General features: G+C 42.8%; 1 protein-coding gene across 1 annotated transcript; it reads right to left on the reverse strand.

Moving 5' to 3' along the window:
- Positions 1–2,302: 2,302 nt before the first annotated feature.
- Positions 2,303–21,759, reverse strand: LOC306950767 (5-formyltetrahydrofolate cyclo-ligase-like; the record flags this gene model as incomplete). The annotated part of the gene is made up of 3 exons (XM_079541130.1): positions 2,303–2,526; positions 18,214–18,478; positions 21,616–21,759. The coding sequence occupies 3 exons, from the start codon at positions 21,757–21,759 to the stop codon at positions 2,303–2,305; spliced, it is 633 nt and encodes a 210-aa protein (XP_079397256.1).
- Positions 21,760–22,609: the final 850 nt, after the last annotated feature.

A 22,609-nucleotide genomic window follows, 5' to 3' on the forward strand; every position in this document is an offset into this window, starting at 1 on the left:
AAAAGAAAAACCCAGAGCGACAGCAGCAAGCTTCGGGTGCCAAATGAAAGCTGTCACATTTATTTAGCTCTGATTCTCAGGACAATATACATAAATATTGTTTTACTGTCCCTACCAGCCAAATGTTAAGGGCTATCTCCATCAGCCAGGGTCCTGTGGCCAATGAGGCTGTGATCTCCTCCCGATTCAGGAGTGGCTGGCAAGAAACACTGTGCCAGCATCTCTTGCTACCAATGATGCAGTGTATTAAATAGCTCCCTAGTTATTTCTCATTGCATTCTAATCAAACACGGTAAAAAAACAAACACAAAAAAAAAAAACCAGCTTCAGAACCAACCATCACAGCTTATGGAATCACAGAACCACAGAATCATTTGAGTTGGAAAGGACCCTTCAAGGCCATCTGGTCCCACTGCCCCGCACTGAACAGGAACACCTACAGCTGATCAGGTGCTCAGAGCCCCATCCAGCCTGACTGCAGTGTCTGCAGGATGGGGAACCCAGCACCTCTCTGGGCAACCTGTGCCAGTGCCTCACTGCCCCTATTGTAAAATTTTCTCTCTTATGTTTAGTTTAAATCTCCTTTCTTTTAGTTTGAAACCATTTCCCCTTGATTTAAGCTTCTCCTCAGCTTGAATGTTACAGCAGGAGGGCATTAGCATCTAGTTATGTTCTTTTCTGCTGACGTGGTCTCCTGATTTGTGCCAGAATTGGTGTAGCATTCATGCAGTCGTGCTTAGAGTCATACTACCAAAACCATGGAACCATGCCTCAGGATCAGTGCTAAGCCTCCAGGGTTAGACCTTGAGGAAGGACACCAGTAAAAGCACGCTGATTTTGGTGGGCTAAAAGGATGTAGCTGCTTGAATAGGGCTGGACTTAATGTATGCATTTAAAACATTTATCAGAATTGGGATCCAGGTTTCTGCTGTGAAAAATGCTGGCATCAGCGTAGCTTTGTTGATGTCCAAAGCAGATAGTGCCATATGGCACAGGGCTCATCCTAATGTGATCAGTGAACTCTAACAGCCCTGCAGACAGACCTGTTATGCATGAAACCTGCCCCATCTTTTCTCTCTTGCTCTCCTTATGTCAAGAGAAGTTCAGAAATGAAGAAGGGATTAAAGCTCTGCCAGGACAGAACCTGTGAGAAAACAACAAAACCAGTCCAATTTTCTCATCACATTTATTCCCCTAAGGTCTTGAACTGTAAGAGCCTGCCTGCCTCCTGTAAGGCAGTGCAGCTGACAGCTCTGAAGAGCTGAGAGGAGCTGGAGGCTGCTCTGCTGCATGCACCAACACTGTCATCCCAACCCATGAACACCTCTCACTCTGCATAGTTTGCAGCACACCAAGTGAGAAAATGCTTCTTTCATTTGGTGGGATGAGCTACTTTGATACAGAACTGACAGACGGCCAAGTCTGATCACCATCACTTTACTAAACAGCCCACAGTGCAAACTGCTCTCAGCTCCACGCTCAGGTTGCAGCTTTTCTTTAAACACTGGTGGGAAGCCCAGCAGGTCAATATTAAAGGTGGGCCAGGCTCTTTCATCCCATCATCACTCTCAAGGTATTGCACTCACAGCGCCTTTTGTCTGCACAGGGGCAAGTTAAAGCCTCCATCCAACCCAATGGGATATTCTGAATGGCTCATACAAAATTACATAGGTTGAAGTAACACTGAATATTACTTTACCAAAATAATTGAGAATGCACTGATCACATCTGAGACAACATGACAAATTTACATTGAGACAAAAGAAACAAACATATGCAGAAGTCATAAACACGAAACTTTTGTTATTAGCAGATACTCCTTTTATTGTGAGACCACTCTAAAGAGCCAAGCAAACAACCAGTGTTATTTGAATACAGAAAAATCAGCTCAGACTTTTTTGGAATCACCTTTTTCAGCCCAGCTTGCTGTAGGTCTTCTCTGTAGCAGCAGGCAGTTCACTTGGAAACTGGAATAATAAAACTGTGAGTGCCACGTAGCTTGTTCCTCACAAGTATGATGACAAGAAATGACTCCTAGCTACTAAAGAGTCACATACTCTTATTTCTATCGGTTCTAGAATAAGAATTCACTACAGGTATTCGTTAATTAGAAACAAATCAATGCAATTTGCATTACCATTACCACATTTACATCGCTGTATTTTGTTGTTGTTGTTGTTGTTCTTGCAGCTCAGAGGCAAATATGCCCCCAGCATCGTAGATGACTATTAGCAAAGTTCTGACTGATGGATATGTAGTCTTTGGTTGGTCACTCTGAAGGCAGGATGGTACCAAGGCACTTCTAGCAGTCTTCATAAAGGATTTCATCTACTTGGACATCATTTTCTGTCACAGGTACAGATTCACAAATCTGTTCCCTAAATGCCAAGGCAATCGTGTAAGGCTTTCCACTGGGATGTTTCATACATCTTCCAAGATAGGTATCATAATATCCTTTCCCTCTTCCCAATCTGTTGCCTTTTTTGTCAAACCCTAGGCCTGGCATGAAGATAAGGTCAAGACCGCCTGTAGAAAAACAAAATACACATTAATGGATGCAAAGTGGATTACCTGATGGCTGGACTACATCCAGATAATTTTACGCATAGCAAAAATGCTAGCTTTGTGTTTTGCAGAATGCTTCCCTTTCTTTGATCAGATGAAAAATACCTTGAATGCTAAGCCTGTGAATTTACATTTTCATCTTATCAACTGAATACTAGCTCAGCTGTAAAATAATCAGACCTTGAAAAGCTAGAAAGAAAAAAATCTACCTTATAACAAATTTATTTTATCACTTTAACCTCACACTTGCAAATACAAATGATTATGACTATAAATCTAGACAGAGATTGAACTCAGAGAAATTAAATTCAGGAAGAATCAGAAAATTAAATGAACTTCAACATTTGCCACAAACATTGAAAAAGAATAAAGAAGGAGAGAAGAAAGATTATGCTCTCTCTCGCATAAGTGAGAAAGAGCAACTTCTGGACACAGCTGTTAAGATGTCACAAACCTTTGAACACTCATCTTCCCAAAACCAAAGAGGCACGAAGACAATATATTCTGAACGTTCTTCTTTGCCAGGTATGTAAAGGGATTGAGTTGACACAACATCCATCCACCACGCACAGTCGCAGCCACTCTGATGCTTCCCATCCTTACACAAAGATTGTTCTTTTGGCATTAGAAATCTTGCAAGACATTCTCTGAACAAATAAATTTGGCTGCCTTGGTACTGACTGCTGAACTCAGAACACACCACTTACTAGTTTCACAGTGCAAATAAAATCCTGCATTACTTGCTACTGCAGCAGATGGACACTTAAGGAAAGAAGGTGAGGAATGGAAGGGGAAAGCTAGCATGAACGAAAGCACAGCTAATATGAGCCTGGAAAGAAAGCAAATGTTGCATCTCCATCCTCTGTTTCTTCCTTATAGGAACAGTAATACATTAAGAAGCACGTTCCTAATTACCTTCTGCTTCGTTACCAGAGTTGGCATGCATCAGGTATTTTTCTGCTTTTCCTACATCCAAGCCAAGTTTCTACTGCCATTTTGGACTGCACAGCTCTCACCACTTTCAGTTGAAGAACACAACTCAGCATTCAAGGAGATACATGGGAGCATGTACTGAAAGAACCAGAGCTGAGCAGAGCTTTTTAGTTTCCAGGGAACCCCAAGTGAGATCAAATATCAACTCTGAACTCAACTTGGAAGAGTAGACTAAAGGTGCACAGAAGACCAACTCATTTGCACACGCTTCTCAAGCTCCTGGAGATTGTCTTCCACTGCTCATCATTCAGAGAGGAGTCACTGATGTGAACAACTATCCATCATGATCTGACCAAATTAGAACACGGATATAAAATATGCAAGGCAATGCAGTAAGAGACCCTTAGAGAAGATTAATCTTATAAAGCTGGCATCGTGCAGTTAGCAAGAGTGTTTTTTTTTGAAAAAAAAAAAAGGTCAAGGAAATACAAAGAGGGAATAAGCCAAAGGAGAGGCTACATAGGAATACGGGTTGATGTAAAAGGGAGCCCAAATGATTCACCACACTGCAGTCAACTTTTGTTTCATAAGAAAGACAATTGGTGAATAACAAACAAAGAAGAAAAGAGGCAACAGAGAGGAAATACAGTGTCCCCTGAAGACAGATGCCGTTTTTATGGTATTACCACACAGACCATGATGCACCATGACAGATCTCAGTTTGTGAGTAAAAACTGACATTTGCCAATTGTCAGATCTATGGACTAAAATGTAAGAACCAACTGGTCTTTCCTGGTTATCATGATCAGTAATGGAGATTATGCATGCCAAGCCCTCCTGCAATTAATACTATGCTTATTCCTTGTTCTATCCATCACTTGCCTCACGCTAGCAAACCAGTGGCATTCAGGTGGCCCAGGAACCTGTATGTACCAAGCATCAATCATACTTAGAAAGAAACTCATTCTAGCATACGATCGTTTCAAGCTTTTTTCACTCCATGTGACTCTCATGGCAAAAGGAAGAAAACATTTGCAGTTGCTACTGCTAGTAGGTAGGATTGTACACAAGGGGCAAATTTGCTAGGCAAAAAGGTGCCATTTCTCTTTACATCTACATCACAGACAGAAGAAAAGCAAGCCAAGGGAAGCACTAAGGGAAGGAGGAATTGGCAAGAACAGTGCTGGGAAGAAATATATTTTCTGTGCCGTTTAACTGATAGCACAGGGCATACTTGAGTGAATGTAGATGCATTAAAGCACTGTTTTCTTCTGTTCTCTGGAGAAATGGAGTCTGTTTTAATGACTCAGCTTCCTCTATAATCATGGAATTTTTATGCCAAATAACTCAAACAAGCTTGTGCAAATCTCACTATGAAAAACAATGCTGTAAATGCTTTAACAGCTACCCTCATTTATTTTTTTTCCATTGGAGCACTGTGATACTAAATGCCTTTACTCTGACTCACAACACACTGATTGATATCCACACAACTCACGCTGCACAAGATTTAAGTAAAATACCAAGCAAGACTGTCAGTAGAAAAATGACACAGCTACCCTGCACCGAGCCTGAAGGCACTTCAAGAATTTGCCCCAAAATCCAACTCTGGGAGCTAGACTGAACGGCAGAAAGCTGCATGCAGAAAACACTTCCCCTCCGCACAACCTGGGGAGCAACAAAACCTCTTGTGGTGCCTGCGGCGGTGTGGGGGAAGAGCCGTCACAGGATGAGAGGTGACACACAGATGAGACCAAGATTGCAGACGTGTAAGATTGCTATCAGTGGCAAGCAGACATCAACAGGATGGCAAGGGAGGGAAAGGACATCTTACTCCTAAAGGCACGTGCCCTCCTCACGCTGACCAGCCTTCCAGTCCTGCAGGATCACGAGTTGCCACTCAGGATACCCTGCAAGTTTGCTCCTTTCCCACATCCCACTTCTCTCACTTTCACTCTGTGGAATGGCATCATTGTCCCTGACACCCCATCAGTTTTTATAGGCACTGTAAATGAGGCCTTGTGATCTTCACCTACTTCTGCCCCTCTCCTTGTAATGTTTCTCTCCCCCGCGTGCCTTCAGTCCTTAACTAAAGGCTTGTGGATCCCTGTGACAATACACCAGGAGCCCAGGGGAGAAAACCAACACTCACAGTACGCTCACTGTCAAGAGGTCTTTTGCTGCAGGTAATCTGCACTCCTCCTGCAGTACTTACAGAATGTCTGCAGAATGCTAAGGGCTGAACACAGTCTCAGGCAGCAATACACTGCACTAGCCCAGCTCTCCTATGAAGAGAATACTAATGCTTCTTATAAACTTTAAGTAAGCTACAGGGTATCCAAGTAAGGTTGGCAATTACAATGACAATCACCTAATACTCGCTGTATCTGTGACATGAGCTCTTGTGGCCACAGCTCCTTCTACTGTGTAGCGCTGTGTGTGAAATAATATACGCTGACTTGTCAATGTGGGCATGCAGCCATGCTGACATGGCCACACAGCTTTCATTTATACAGCTAAATAAAGCAGGGCCAGAAAGCAAATTCATTTGCAGGATCACAGCTCGTCCATACCGCTCAAGTACCAGCACACTGCCTGGCACTATGAGAGACCAAAAGAGATGAGACAGGCCAAGTTCTCCGTAGTGGGGACAGGGCTGCTCTGTGCCACTTGGTCTTGCTTTATTTAGCGGTATGCAGTCATGGCTTCAGAACCTGCCACGTGGCTGTGCAGGCACACTTTGTACACACATCCATGTAGACAAACCTTATGTCACAGAAAAGTGAAATGACTGGCCCAAGGACTCAGGAAATGTGTGGCAAAACCACACGCAACAGGCAGGTGTGCACACTGCGTGTCCCCCACTTAACCAGCAGACCAAAATTTTAGTACCCTCTCTCTGCTGTTTTAAATAGGGAATACAAAGTTTCATTTCCTCTAGGCAGCTGGTGAATTTCCTCCCTTCAGCAATGCATTTCTCATTACCCTTTATGATGATATCAGGTTTGATTTGTTCCCCAGGGAAAGATTTGCTCCTTGCACCTGATTACTTCTCCTCTCCTTACTCTAATGTTCCTATTTGAAATGCCAAGAGGCATTTTCTGAAGCACTCTTGACAATGGTTAATTACAGCAGGGTCCATCAGAGTGCACAGGTATGGGTCACGGAAGGGCTGCCGGGGCCTTGTCCCAGGCAAGGCAGCCAGCACGACCTCCTGGATCTGAGTCAGCCTCACCTGCCTGCTGCCTGGTGTGGGCCATGCATATCCCCTGCACAGCCAGACAGTCCTAACGGAGATGGAACAGCAGCACTGCCATCCCAGGGACACGGTAACCACAGGCTGCATCTGTGAAGTAAACATTAACTTGAGCACTGAATCCTAATATTGAAAGTACCAGTCTTGGCGACATGCAGGGTATGGGCCAATGAGTTGTAATAACTGAGAAAGTTCTAATTAATAGCAGAATCATTACTGTAACTTTAATTACCATCAGCACAGTTATGCCTTATCTCTTGGGTAGGTGCTAGCTTCTCAATGTACACTGCAGGGCACAGATCATCATCTGGTTCTGTATCTGCAGAGCACCTAACTCACTGTGGTCTAGGTTAATCACTAGATCTCATGGGAAACAATTCCACAGAAGCAAATATTTCAATTATGCTACAAAAAAACAAATTCCTTTCTTTTTATGACTAGCATTAAGCCTTCCCCTATAGAATGCCCGGAGTGCCCCTTGCACCACTGCTGAGATTGCTAACCTCCCAGTCCTTCCTTCCAGATGAAAGTGGGAAGATATTGCCTTTCATTTCAAACACATCATCTCTCTGCTACCCACCTCCCTTACTCAACATTTTATCTAAATCCATGCACAACTACGACGCACCCAGCAATGTCTTTTGCACACATACATTCACCCTATCTGCTGTGCCATCTATGTGCCACAGCTAATTGGTCTATTAGCACGACTTGGGACAGCTTTCGTTACTACTGCGATAAAATATTTTGCAGAAAATAGAGCCATCAGCAGAATCTACAAACAAGCACCGAGCAACTCAGCACTTATTTGTCTACTCATCCATTCTGTGTTTTGTGTCAGCATGAAACATTGGTCTCACAGTTCACACTTGCCCTCCTGAACTACAGCATGATAAAATATTTATACTTCTCCTTGAGAAGCCAAATTCTAGCCATCACTAATACAGGTTTAAAACAATGGAGTGGCAGCTACTCTCTTGTTATTAAACTTGCAAAACACACTAATAATTCCTTTTGATCAGCTTCTGTGCTATGAAGCTGCAGTCAAGTAAACACCCTCCTTCTATTCTGAACTCATTTAAAACAAAATTTAGCGCCAAGGCATTTGAGAGGTTAAGGGCCCTGCACAGCTTCACAAACAAACCTGCTCTGCTCCAAACTATCTCTTCATGTGTCACCAGTGATGCTACTGTACAAGGCTAAGACTTGCAAATTCTAGCTGGGCTCCCACTGTGGGAAGGCTATGTGAGGCTACAACCATCACACTCATTTCCCCTGAGGTTTAAGTTGCAGTCAGCTGAGGTCTATGTCTCATTTTCAACATTTGCCAAATGTCTACCCAAAAGAAAATTTGATCAAGTACTTTTCTATTTCACTATTATTCATCAAGCTGGTAAAAGCACAGTAAATTAACCGTAATTACCCAATGCCTCCTACAAAAATGCCTGGTCTTGCAAATTCAGAGTAAAGGAAATCATTGCCTAGAAATGTTTGAGTTACCGGCCTGTGAAAAATTACTTACCTATTCCTGACATTCAGATACTTGAGCACAGTTAGAATGATTTGATTGGGAAAGCATGGGAAACAAACAATTTTTGGTCCTAAGGGTTGGTCGCACCTGGGTTCTCCTTTGTTTGTAAAGCACCACAGTGCTCTGAAGCCAGATGTACAAAGGAGCAACTCCAAGGGAAGACAAAGTGCCTTACAGCTCCTTTAGAGCACATCAACGCATCTTGTTAAACCAGAAAATGCCAACTGCAGTGCTACTCCTTCAGAGAAACTGGCAAGGCATTGTTTATGCTGGCACTGGAACTCTGCTAAAACATGAGAATCTTTGTGTATCTCAATATGTATTTATGTGAGATTCTTCAAGATTTTATCAGCTACTTTCAACATAATGATTATCTAAGGACTTATTTAAATATTTTAAACACTTCCAATTGACACGTGCACATGTGCGCTTCATTTCTTCACTCTTGTTCTTCTTTTGCTTTCTGCTGTCTGGCTATTTTTAAATCAAAATATGTCAGAAGTGAATCATTTGGGGATTTTTTTTCTCAACACATCATGTATCACTATCAATATTTCCAACCTCTTTGACTCAGTCAGCAGATAGTCTTTCAAAACATACTCCAAACTGCTCGTTAAATACAAACAGTTAAGACATCAGCTGTGTAGAAACCTGCAAGGAGCTACACCACTTGACAGAAACATTAGGCATGCTTACTGGCAGGGTTTGCTGAGCAGGGAGAGTCAGCTGGTTTGTAGATAATGGCACCTTCACTGTTAGTGTCAAACATGTTGACATCACAACAGCTGAGAAATCCGGCTTCTTCCATCACAAGATTTTGGGTTTTTTAAGCTTGCACAGCTTAAAAGATACCACAAACATCCCTGGAATTCTCTACCTCCCTCACTCCAGATGCCCTGATTATCCAGAGATGTTGGTTTGGAGCACTTGCTCTCTCCTATGTGTGTGACAATGCAGGGATGAGACTTCAATTGTAAGAAAACAGCCTAAATGTCATCAGTGCTCCAAAGTAAATCTATGGAATACTGACACCTGCCGGCAAAGGACTTCACATTACTCCTGGACAGCAATTTGCCCTCCATCTATACCCAAAAGCTGATTCCCGTCCCAAGAGCGCTAAAGCCACCACAAGCAGGAAATGAGCACAGTAAGGATGCCAAAATGAAGACCAAGAGTTATCCTCATACTGTGAAACAGCTGCAAGGAACTCCTGCCCCCTAGAAGCCAGTGGCTCCCTGCCAGCTCCGTGGGATTTCCCACCGCACTGGGAGTTGATGGTGTGTTTTGAATCTCAGCAAAGAGAGCAGGAATTACCTGTGCCAGGAAGACAATTTTTTTGTAACTGAAAAAATGCTGACCTGGCTTCAGAGCCCAACAAGCTGGCAGAAAACCAATCCTAGGGAAAAAAGAATAAATAGTAATCCTGTGCTGCATTCATGAGCTGAATCTGCTCAGCAGTGAGTACCAGAGATGAGAACAGAGCTGGGAGGACAAGGGCAGAACAGAGCTGGAAGCAAGACTAAGGCAGCAGGACTGGCACCAGCCAGCAGGCTCAGCTCTGTCAGCAAACTGCACCTACAATCCACGTGGGCAAATACACAGGTGACCAGCAGGAAAAGGTTTCCTCCAAATTATTCAGATGACGTACACCAAGGCACAGAGATAAGTTTGGTGTCCCCTCCTCCTTTCCAAAAAGGAAAATAAAGGGAGACAAAAATCTGTCTGGGTTAGTCCATGCAGCTAAAGATGCCTCCATCTTCATGTTTCCTCTGTACTAATTTATTACACAGACTCATGCCACACTCCACAAAACAACCCAACCTCTTATTTGCTTTTGAAAAACTCTTGTATCCAGGAGACAGGATAAAGAAAATGACAATGCTACTATTCACTCTGTAGCAAAATTAGCAATCCGAAACAAAACACTTTGGAGTCACTCGCAATGAATTTAAAGCCTGTGCCTATGTTGACTTTAGTTCTGTATCAACTTTAATTGATTACAGGAGTAATCTTTTTAGTTGTTTTCCTGAGTGCAAGGAGAATGTTTTCTGCAAGAAGGCAAATGTGGATGTGACAATTAAAATTACAAAGAAAAGCACTTTTAAAGCCTTAATGAACTTTACATAAGCAAAAAGCTGTAGCATAATAGAACTCTCAGGCCTCCAGGTTCACTGCAGGATACCCTGCACAGACATAGTGTTAAAATTAAACCACAGTGTTCATGGTTTAGTTTACACCAGAGAAATTCAGGATGAAAGGATACCAAAGGACGTTACAAAGTGATGACACAGAGACACATCAACTTTCCCATCTTAGAGTTTTTTTTCCCAAAATCTTTCAAAGACAGAGACTCTGTAATCATACCATGCAGAGAATCATAGAATCATTAAGGTTGAAAAGACCACTGAGATCATTAAGTCCAACCCCAGCCCACCCCACCATGCCCACATGTCCCTCAGTGCAACGTCCCCGCAGAACACCTCCAGCTGACAGCTTCTGCAGGAGAATTCTGCAGGTGAATTTCAAATAGAAAAAATGGGAGAAGTTCAACTAAAACTATGGGTGTTCAAGTAGCAAATTGGGTGTGGAGTGCTGCAGGGCAGTCTCAAGAGAGCTGTGGCAGCTGTGCAGCACTAGAGGAAGGGAAGGCATCACTGCAGGGAAGAGGGATCCAGTGCTGGGGATGGCACCGCACATCTTGCAGCTGAAGGCTGAAACGCACAGAAACCTCGGGGGAGCAGTTGCTGCCACAGCTGGGTCCAAACCTTGAAATAGTTATTTTTCCAAGCAAGTCTCTTCCTAGTGCTTCTTGTTAAGGAACACACTATGCAGAATAATTTAAGATTACCTCTGGTCTATTTTACAGAGCTGGAATAACGTAACAGGCATCTGTGTAAAAACTTGTGCTTGTGGGTTACCTGTGTGGGAACCACCAAAAAAGGCCTACCCAGCTAGCTGATTTGAAAGCAGTGATATGGTATGTACAGAAAGAATTAACTAATACACTGTCTTTACACCTATTTCACAATGTTTAATCGCCTAGGCATAAAATGGTATCTCGGACATCTTTTCTCCAAAATAACACAGAGAAATCGCAAAGGTTGACAGAGCTGTGGGTGGAACTGCTACAGATGTAGGAAAGCCTTCATATGAGAATAAGAAAACAGAAAACACTTGGCAAAGAAAAAAATGCTATTGTTATAATACAGGCTTAACTAAGCAATGAATAATAACGAGAAAGTAAATCAAACATCCTTATTTACTTCTCATCACAGAAGAATGAGGTATCACTTGAAATGAAAGCAACAAATTTAAATTGAATACAAGGAACACAGTATTACACATAGCACAGGAACATAATACAATATTAACGTAACAGGGAACATAATGTTTCATATTATGACTGAGTACAACTCACTGCTGTCAGAAGGCTGCAGAGCCAAGGGCTTAATACAAATAACATTAGCTGCTTATAGGCACGACCAGAGTGCACACAGCTAAAGCGTAAATTGTAAGGGAATAAGTCAGGACCTGCATGTACAGAGGCAGGAAGAAATTTCAGTTACTGCTACAGATGTACAAGTTGTGAGATTTCCTGCACCTTGTAAAACTCCTGATGCTGGACTGAATGCCCAGAGCTGTGACCCAGCACTGAATTTGTTCTCCTAATGCGTATCAAAATACTATGGCTCATTGTCTCCATGCAGAAGTTCATCCAAACCACGGATCATTTCATTAAAAAATAGATTACATTAAGAACTAAGCCTTGATTTTCCATTTTGTTTCGTTCCATGGTTTCAGATTTTCTTTTTTATGACCAGCGCAAAGAGACTTTAAATTATAATCTAACTCTTGACATATACTGTAGTGTATGTTTTAATCAGGACTCCCAGAGGAAAGGAAAATCTAACACTATCCTCAATCACTTTACAATTTTGATTAGTGTTTTTATTTTTTCTTACTAAACAGCAATATTTATCATGCCTGCTTTCCACAAAGCCACATTTCATTTATTCCAGATATGCACATTGAGATGTATATCACTTAAATATGTCACAGTTACCCCTGAGTATTATTTACTACCTGCCTTTTTTCAGAATGATTAACAGCATGTTGCATACTCCCATTAAACCTCCACGTACAACACCACCACCTCTAATGGATCTGAAGTAGCTTATTAGACCTCTGTGCTTCAAGGCAAGGCATTTTCTCCTCATACTGCCTTTTGATTCTCAGCTCCCATAAGTCTCATCTTTCAAAATCCTCTCACTTTTGGTGCTTTCTGTTTTGGGCAGGAGAGGGCTCCTAGCCCATTACCTATCTTTTAACATCCCATTTTACCTGTATGTTAAACCTCTTCTTCTTAAGATTGTATTCTCACTGCTTCTAAAGAACTTTGCTAAAATTTGGAACGATTGAGAATACCGACAGCATCACAAGGCAGACCATCAGTCCTGGCAACACACGCAGCTCTCTGAATGTATGACTCAATAGTGGCATTCAGTGACAAGTGAAACCGAGCTTTTGAGGGCTAACACATTTCTGCAGGGCAGATCCTAATGGAAAAGTTCAAAATAGAGCTAATCAACATCCTGGAATCATTTTGAACCACATGAGGTTGCCTGGAATGGCAGTCTAGAGGAAGTCAGTGTTTCCTTGTGAGGATAAGTAGCTCTTGTACACCACACTTCCCAGCTACCAGCATGCTGTGGCATTCATGTTGCAGCAAGGCTCAAAGTATTCTGCAAGTTATAAGGACAGCAAAATATAACTAACCTAGCATACAAGGCTTATGTGAAAACAAAGCAGCTGTAAATCATTGCTAGATGTATGTTAGCATTTCCTCACTTCGTTTGAACTTTGGATTTTTCCTTATTATTAATAAATAACATACTTTCCAAATCGTGGGTTGTCTAGTTAGCATCTCACTGATTATTCTGAAGGTACAACACATATACTGCAATCAGGAGGTCACCAAATTTCCAGTACTGAAAATTCTGGAAGTCTCTAAAGTAAATTACAAGTCCAGTTCTTTATACATTCATTTCTGGGAGAAAAATATTTATGTTTCAGGAGAGTAGCTGCAGCTTATTTAGCATGGCCCATTATCACAAAATGCTATATTTTCAAATGACATTTTCCAGCCTGGGTATTTCTGCCAAACCGAGGTTGTTTTGTTCTTTTTTTTTTTTTTTTTTTTTTTTAATTTCAGACAAAACGGTTCATCGGTTTCTGAGAACAAAGCTAGCAAAAAATGTCCAGGAAAGCTCTGCAGCTCCATGTTTCAGGCAAGAAATCTCGATCAGAGTAGCCTTTGTGTCAACAACGTGGCTATAACCCTTTCAAAGTCCATTTGAGTCAGTCTTATAAAATGCTGTTAAAACCTGCTGTTTGCACGGGCTCAGGAAAGATCTGTCAGGGTTAATGCTGGGCCTCTCCAGTTGTCACCGTCTCCAAACCACACATGGACAGCCCCACAACTTTCCAGGAACCAGTGCCAGTTTACATGGGACATTCCCTCCATTCTGCCTGCCCCACAGCCACATGGCAAACTCAATCCAGTCACTTATCTGAGTTAAAAGATCCCAACCCAAACAGGCAGACAGGAGGAAAATACTCTTCATCCAGTTTGATGGGGAGGCCAGGGTAAGAGCGTGCTGCAGGGAAAGAATGTTCCTAAAGCCAGCAGAGAGAGCTGGAGCTGCAAGCTCAGGCCTTCCAGCCTGTAGACTCCAAGCCATGGGCAGCCAGGAGGGCCCCATCACAAAGCCTGTCAAACTGGAGCAAGACTGGGAAGTGAAACAAGGAAGGAAATGACTGAAGTTTCACTAGCATTTCTTCTGGCGAGCCACCAGTTTACACAACCCCTCATCACCAGCTCCCTACCAAGCCTGTAGTTGCAGCAGTCCAAATGGCACATGGCCCTAAGAGGAGAGCCTTTTACTGGTGGTGGGCTGGTTCTAACCTAGACTAGGTTTCCAGTACAGATACCTGTACTGCTCCACAGAGGAGGGATGGGGACAGTGAGAAAGAAAGTAAGGAGGAGAGGGCAGCAGCTTATTTAACACTGCAATGATCAACAAAAACTATCACCAAACTGTGCTTGAGAAGCAATTCTGCATTGCTTAGCAGAAGAAAATGAAAATTTAACAGAAAGTGAACTCTTCCAAGTCAATGAAGAAGAAGCCAGCCCAGTGGGGAAGGAAATGAGTATACTGGGACTAGGAATCTTGTATGTCTGGGCTCAGACAAGTGAAAGAAGAAAAAGCACATGATGTCCTTTCCGGTGGAGGGAAGCTATTTATGTTGGCCCAGCTGCCCACGAAATGGCAGCCTATGGCTGGGAGGAAGAGGAAAGAGGGAGTTGGCTCAGAAAAGATGCTTGGAAATGGAGACTTGGACTGTTGGGCAAAGAACTGGAGGGCTGGAGGCAGACATTAAGTTCACAGAGAAATTATTGGTTTGAAAAGGGGCTGTATGGGAATGAACCAATGATTGAGCACCTGGTGAAGGTACACAGCCAGCCCAGGGAGCACAGGTGAAAACAATTCACCTGTGTGACTGGAACCAGGTTCCACCTCTCCCTACGCCTCATTTAAGGGTTGGCTGCCCCAAAGGGAAGGATCTGTACCTGCAGATCCTTCCTTTTGGTGTATTTGTAAGACCTGATCCTGGGGGTTGGTAAGTAACTCTTTCTTTCTTTAACTGGATTGTGACCATCAACTTTTTGGGGGGCAATTTAGGCTATCTGCCATTGCTTTTCCTTGTAGGGGCATTTTATCATATGGATGCGTTGAATCTAGTTACTGTTTTCAAGACCCAAGAAGAATAATCTATTCTTACAAGTAGTAAATTTGCTGGTTTTTTTTTTTTTTTTTTCCTATAGTACTCAAGGCAAATTAAAATAATAATACATGATAATACAAGTAAGGAAACCCACGTCCACCCTGCTGAACCACACCGCCTCTTTAAACCATGCTGAGATGAGAGCTGCTGGTGAAGTACCCTTCAAATCTCTGTAAGAATCATTGAAAAAGCAAACAGGGAGCATGGTTTTATCTGATTTACTCCTTCCAAAGCTGTGCAAAGTGTCTATACTCCCACGAACAGTTACTGTGATGAGATTTTTTAATCAAAAGTACCATTTTAGCAAACACTATACTAGTATGTATTTATGCTTTAGGTGGGCAAGGATATAATCAAACGAAAGGGCATATATTGAGAAATTGAGAGGTTGCTGAGAATATTTCAGCAGATATATCTAGAAATCAACTGAGTAATGCACATACGTACATCCATACCCCATACAAAATATCTGGGCTTTTTCCACATTTGTTACTTGTTACCATGTCCATTTAGCCTGAAGGAAAGAACTCTTCATATGAAAACTAGTTATCAATGCACGGTAGAGAAGACAACAGACTATCTACTACAAAAACTGCAGTGGCTTTTGCTGTGCCAGCAATGTGTAACACCATGTGCTGCCAAGATGAGAACAGGTAAACCCTGATCCAACAAAAAATGACTTTCTTCAAAAGGTAGCGTTGGTGCCTGGTACTCACAGCCTGTGAGTGCTACTGAAGACTAGGAAAGTTGATGTGAAATTTACTTAGCCTTACATTTGAGCTATTCTTCACAGCAACCATAACTGTAAAAAGTAAAGAAGTTTTAAGGGCTATCTGAATTCAAGCTTTTTGTCATGCAAAATGAATACACTCAGTAGTGACATGACTTATTTATGTACCTGCAGGGTATTCCTTGGAAGTTACATAGCAACTTATGAAAGCAATGGGAACATTACTAATATAACACCATGTCATCTCCTGATATCAGTGTAAATGCCTTGGATCACCACAGTATTTGATAAAATCACAAAGATAAATGTTTCATCCATGCATAATTCCAACAGTGGAGGATGAATGTGGCAGCAAGACAATTTGCATTCCTGCAAGCGTACCAAAGCTCAGTGGATATAACTGACACAAAAATGTAGAAGTATTTTAGAGAAGCGCTGAAAGTCGGTGTCTGTTTCTGTGGAGAAGGATTGAGGTGAGTGTGTCCAACCATGCCACAAAGAAAAAACCAAACTTACTTCATAGTTTTCAAAACCTATCCAGGGAGAAAGGATTATGGTCTGACTTCCAATCCACAGTGAATTAATTACTTGTTTGTTACTGAGTACAAAAGATTAAACTGAAGCTTTAGGCAGAGCAAGTCTGATGCGGCTGTGCATCAGTGATTTCAACTGCTGGTCATAAAAACAAAGTACCATTTTAAAAGTTACCAAGCTTTCTTGGTGCTGTTCTATGCCCATCACTGGATCCAGGTGCAGCAGCTCCAGAGATAAACAGGTACCACAGCTTGCTCCTGCATTCTCCATCTTCATAGCCCCATACAAGTCATCCCCAAGAAGTCCATTCCTATGTACTCTATACCAGGTAATTCTTGCTCTCATTACAATTAAAACTGTGTGCTTACTCTGTGACCTCTGCAAGAGACTTATTAAAGTCAACTAACAGCAGCTCTTTGGCAGTACAAAAGCTTGTTTCGAGTACCTAAAGCAAGCCCAGTCAACAGAACCCTGGACTTTTTATGGGTTACCTTCAAAAGCTCTGAGATACCACTGATACCTGCAAATTCATGATGAAAAACCAATAGGAAAACAAGTAACAGTACTAAATATTAAATGCAAAGAGCACAGCTGTATGAAGCAGTTGAATCCCTTGCTAGCTATACTGCAGACATGGACAGACAGGATCATGGATTAAGGAAGAGGTAATGATAAATAAAAGAGAAGGGAATCAAACACAGTGAAAATGCTGATAATTGAAGACTGTGTACTAGAGCTAATGCTTTCAGCAATGTTTGTCTAAAGCACAGTGTTCAGGGAAAGTGCATTAGCATCCCAAAACAAATGCAAAGCCCAGTTCAACCAAACAGCTTCATATAAATTTTATGTTTCTGTATTGAACATTCAAAAGCTGTGAGGTGTGGAAGCTGTCTGCATGGTAAATTTCCGTCCAGAGAAAATTTCCCCAGACTGAGGTTTCAAGCACAAATGCAACATGTTTTCCATTAATACCACTAAAAAATTCTGCAGATGTTTCAGGATGATGTTATTGCTTATAAAAAGTGACAATAATGCAGACAAAGAAAAGGTAAGATTGTTCACAGTTCTTTAGAAACTGGGGAGTTTCATGGTAAAATACAGAGGTTAATTTGGGATCAGTGCAGATCTACATGAATTTTTCAACGCTATGAAGAATCTGAGACACCACTATAAGACCAGAATAAAAAAGGTAAGGGAACAACAATGACTGAAAAGAGTTTATGATATTTATCCAATCCTACGAGCAAGATACTTTATTTTCAGTCTAAGGTCTCAGTCCAGAAAACTGTTCTGCATGAGCAGCACTGTGCTTCACCCATGCAATACAATTTGCAGGATCAAAGATTTCAGAAAATTCTCATGTCAGCCTATAGGCATCATCTGAAACGTTTTGCACTTTTCATGCAGTGGAAATCAAAGTTCTCAAAGTGTATCTGAAAACTGTGAATCCCCGTGACTTTCAATGGCATCTCAAGAGACTCCTGGCAAGCTCCTGCCTCCTCTGTGAGCCTCTATGCTGTGCTTGCCAAGATTGCATTGAGCCTGTCCCTGGAACAGGACCAGGGAGATGATTTATCTGGAGCGATGGACTTATTTCAGTTGGATCGACTGTCCAGTCTTGCTCTTGCCAGTTCTGCTGAGTGGTGGCAGAGAGCAGTGAAAAACAGGCAAGAGAAAGTAACACCTGCTAACGTTGACCTCAGCATATCTACCAAAGCATGTAAGACCAAAGCAAAGCACTTAATTCTTGTGATCAGGTTATTTCCCACCAGGCTGCTCCTGCTCAACAACCCTATGATGTACGACGAAATTACTCACCGCCAGCAAGAGCTTCCTCTCTTGTGCTGTCACCATCACTAGGCTGAAGAATATTCCAGGATGTCAAAGTGAGTGAAGCCATGTCTTCAGCTGATGACAACTTCAGCATGTCCATGTGATTGCTGTGAGGTTTGTAACGTGGGATGAAACACTCTTTGCCTTGCTTAAAAATGTCCTTGATGATTTCTTCTGTCTGGATTTCATCTGGCATGCTCAAAAAGATTGCTATTCTTTTGGATTCTTGGTACTTGGAATGCCCAATCACCTGTAAAGGAAACTGCCATCATCAGTTCAGGAAGAGTTCACGAAAAGACTGACTTTATTTTAATTAAAAACACCACTGGAGGAAAATACCCATTGGAGTATTGTAGAAATACAAATTACCATAAAGAGAATAAAATGACTTTGTCTCCTGTTCCAACACTTCTACCATCAGCAAAATCAAAATAAGCAAATTTTTGTACCCAGATAAAAGTAAAACAGGTTGAGACTAACAACAAAACAATTTTGGAGTCAGTCCGGACCCTTCAAGTACTTATGCCATACAGCACCAGTATCCTTAAATACCCGACATCACTGGGGACAAATGCAGCAGGTCAGAACTGCCAGCTTATACATGAGGTTTTTGCATTCCTTTAATTCCATCTTTTTTATATGCTGTGCTTCATAACTGGACCTGGCCACAACGAGAAGTGCATTGATTACAACATTGATTACAATAACCCAAAAGAAAATATGCATCAGAGCAGTTGACTGCAGAGCTCAAAGTCTTAGAAGATCAGGCCTTTCTTTTGTTAATCTGGGATGCCTTTCCAAAAGCAAATTTAGATATACAGCTACAAACATCACCTGCTTTTGATGAGCAATCTTATTGCTGTATGTTTTTTGGAGGTTGAAGGAAAGATGGACTTGCACGTTTTTGATTTTCAGGAGGTTGTCTGTGCTGGACTTAGGAAAGATTGAATGTGGGAAGGAAAACAAAAAGCAGCGAATGTGGTTTAAAAAAAACAAATTAACAGATTCATACCTTGCTGTGTCTCTGCCCAATTCCAGAGTAAATCCCGTATTATGATTTGTGAGGATTTTTTTTAAAGGCCTGTCTTCTCTTTTTCTAGTTTATTACAAAACAAATACAAATGGGTCCCTTGTGAATTAAATGGGACTTATAATTGTTCTACACACTTCCAGACATCTCTCAAAAATTGAGAAACAGGGCTTATCAATGAACAGAGAACAGCAAATCCTCTGTGTTTGCCTAACTTCGGGGTAACTGCCCTTCTGAGCTTTAGCCCTTGCACTTGTTGGAGAAAGATATGCTAATATCTGAGTTTCAAATTGGTTCTCATTCCTTTTTGTCCTTTCTTTCTAGCACCCCAGTTACAAACCCAGTATCAAAAGACGGATACATTTTTGGAAGGTAAGATATAATGAGGTACTCCAGCCCTAATTATGGTAATGTTCTGCTTGACGATAGAAGCACCTAGCAACTCCAAAGTGCATTTTATTTCTCTTTGTAATTTACCCAATCTTACCCACAGACTCTTCCAACTGAGTTATTAAGTTTTTGAACAACAGAATCTCCATGCTAGCCTTTGTTTGAAAGAACTGACTACTGAGTCGAATCACAGCACTCTCTGGAGCCTGCAATTCATGTTGCTGAAGGGTTCCCTCACCTTCTCATGGCTTCAGAGAACAGGCAAACTGAAACACACAGCTCTCCACTTTCAAAGTGGTGCTGTGGGCACCATACAGGCCAAATGTGTTCTGACATGTCCAACAACACATTGATTATGCAGTACAGAAAGAAATGAGGTTGGAGATGTAAAACCACAAGCTACCGGGAAGACAAAATTAGTGATGTTTTCTGAAACGTGAAGATGAAGCTGCTCTGAGTAGTTTCTGAGAAGAGTAAAAAAATTTCCACGCTTAAAAAATATTATGTGCCCTCTGCTCACCCACTGATGGCTATTACTGCAGAATCAGAGCATGCAAACAGCATGACTTCAATCATGGATGTGCACATTAAAGAAAAACAGTCATCCAGTAGCTAATTAAACACCAGTGGCTAGGCCAGCTAGCGTAGCAATTTCAGTTTGAACTTAAAGATCGTTTTGAGAAGAGATTTTGCTTCGAAAAATATTGTTCAGGTGCTATAAAATAATGTGCTTGCTTTTATTAGCTGCCATTTCTGGTGTGTATTATAAAGCTGCACTTTGAGCCTCATGCTGTTCCAAGTATTTTCTCAGCATTCTCAGAAACTTCATGTCTATTGCATCGCTTTCCCATGAGGAAGTTGACTGCTTTCTGTCATTGCAGAATGCCACCCTGTCTGAAGAAAGCTCTAGACTTTCAACTTGTGTCATACTAGCAAAATGTCATGGTGACATGAATTTGTCATATCTCCCCAGCCTTCCTTTAAGTAAAACAAAAGCTTTACCTTTTAGCACGTTCTTACTACCAACAATAAATGTGTTGCTGCTGAGTGTATCAGCTGTGGTCAAACCAAAGGCTGAGGGCTCCAACTATTCTGCACTACGTGGCCTGGGTGCGTATAAGGTTGGCCAAGGACTGTGCATTTTTGGACAGTGCTCCAAAAAACTGGAATTTAAGGATAGGATGGGAAATTACTACAGTGCAAACATATTTTAGTAGGACATTATATATATAAAAGGGGAAAGAATGAAACATTCGAAATTAAAAAAAAAAAAGCATACATGAGTTCTAGTTCAACCTCTGTCCTAAAGTTTCTGTGCTGCTAAATCATGAAGTGGCTGCACATTACTATTAAGTTAAGTTTATAAAATGATTTTAGGTCCTTTTGCAGGAAAATAACCACAGAAATGCAGATCAACTACATGCACACGCTGGTGCTGCAAAAAAAAAAAAAAGAAAATAGAGCTGTGTTCTATTATGTGCAGTGACTGCAAAATATCTTTTATTGTGTTTATTAAAATGATAAAATACAGCAATATAAAAATTCAATCACCCAAATGCAAACAGAAATTCCAAAAAGCACGGCTGAGGTGAGCCCTGCCCGGTAGCTTTAAAGCATGGAAATTACATTAGGAACAGAACTGCACGGAAGAAGCACACTGAAAGGCACGAACGGGAAACGGCAGCCGAAAGGCCGCAACCAGTCAATCGCAAAGTTTTCAGAGCGATGCGACAAACGCAAGCCGAACGCCTGCCGCAAAACCCCGCCGCTTTGGGCTCTGTCGCAAAGCTCGCCTCCAGCCTCACAGCCTCCCGGCACGCAGCGCTTCCCGCCGCGGCCTACGATCCCGGCCGCCGGCTGAAGGAAGGGAAGAGCTCGTTCCTCGCAGCGCCCCAGGAGCGAGGGGTCCTGCAATGCCCGCAGCCCTCCCCCCGCCTCCGGGTTCCGCTCTTCCTGGAAGCACCCACCTTGCGACTCAGCAGCCGGGACTGCCGCTGCTTCTCCGCTGCGCCCAGGGCCCGCAGTCTGTGCCGCAGCTCTGCTCGCAGCGCCCGCTTGGCGGCCCCCAGCGCAGCCGCCATTTCGCCGCCGCCCTCCGCCGGCGGCTCCATGCGGGCCGCGGCACCGCCTCGCCCCTCGCCGAGCTGACGGGCCGGGCACCCCCGCGGTTTCCAGTTCGACGGGGAGGGGACTGCGGGGCGGCGGGCCGGCCGGGGGTGCTCGGTGGCCTCTGAGGGGAGTTCATCCTCTGTCCGCGCTCGGTCGGTCACCTCCGCTCAGCGCTGCCTGCGGGGAGTTGGGCGGTCCCGTGGTTTCGGGCCAGGGAAAGCTCCGGTGGGCTCTGGGCACGGTTTGTGCTTCATTTGGCCGCTAAGCTGTGAGGGTGCACAGTCACCAAATCTTCACGGTTGGAAAAGAGCGCTACGATCACCCGGTTCAACCCCAGCCCACCCCACCGCGCCTCATGGCCCCCAGTGCCACATCCCCACGGTTTTTGAGCACCTCCAGGAACGGTGACCACAGCACCTCCCTGTGCAGCCTGTGCCGCTGCATCACCACTCTTTTGGAGACCTTCTTCCTAATATCCGACCTGAACCTCCCCTGCTGCATCTTGAGGCCATTCTCTCTCACCCTATCACTGTTACTGGGAACAGAGGCTGACCCCTGCCTCAGCACAACCTCCCTTCATGCAGTTGCAGAGAGCAGTAAGGTTTCCCTGAGCCTCCTCTTCTCTAGACCGAATCATCCCAGCTTCCTCAGCTGCTGCCTGTAAGATTTGTGTGTCCAGGCCCTTCACAGCTTCACTGTCCTTCTCTGGGCATGCAGAAGGGTGAGACCAGAGCCATGCCAAAACATCTTCAAGGCCTGTCATTTCTTTTTTCAGTCTAGCATCGATTGCAAAGAATTTCCCCTTTCTTAATTTTGTTGTAGAAAGGGAAATTACACTTCAGCAGGATATTT

Source organism: Tetrao urogallus (assembly GCF_951394365.1).
Source record: "Tetrao urogallus genome assembly, chromosome: 11".
Classification (NCBI taxonomy): domain Eukaryota; kingdom Metazoa; phylum Chordata; class Aves; order Galliformes; family Phasianidae; genus Tetrao; species Tetrao urogallus.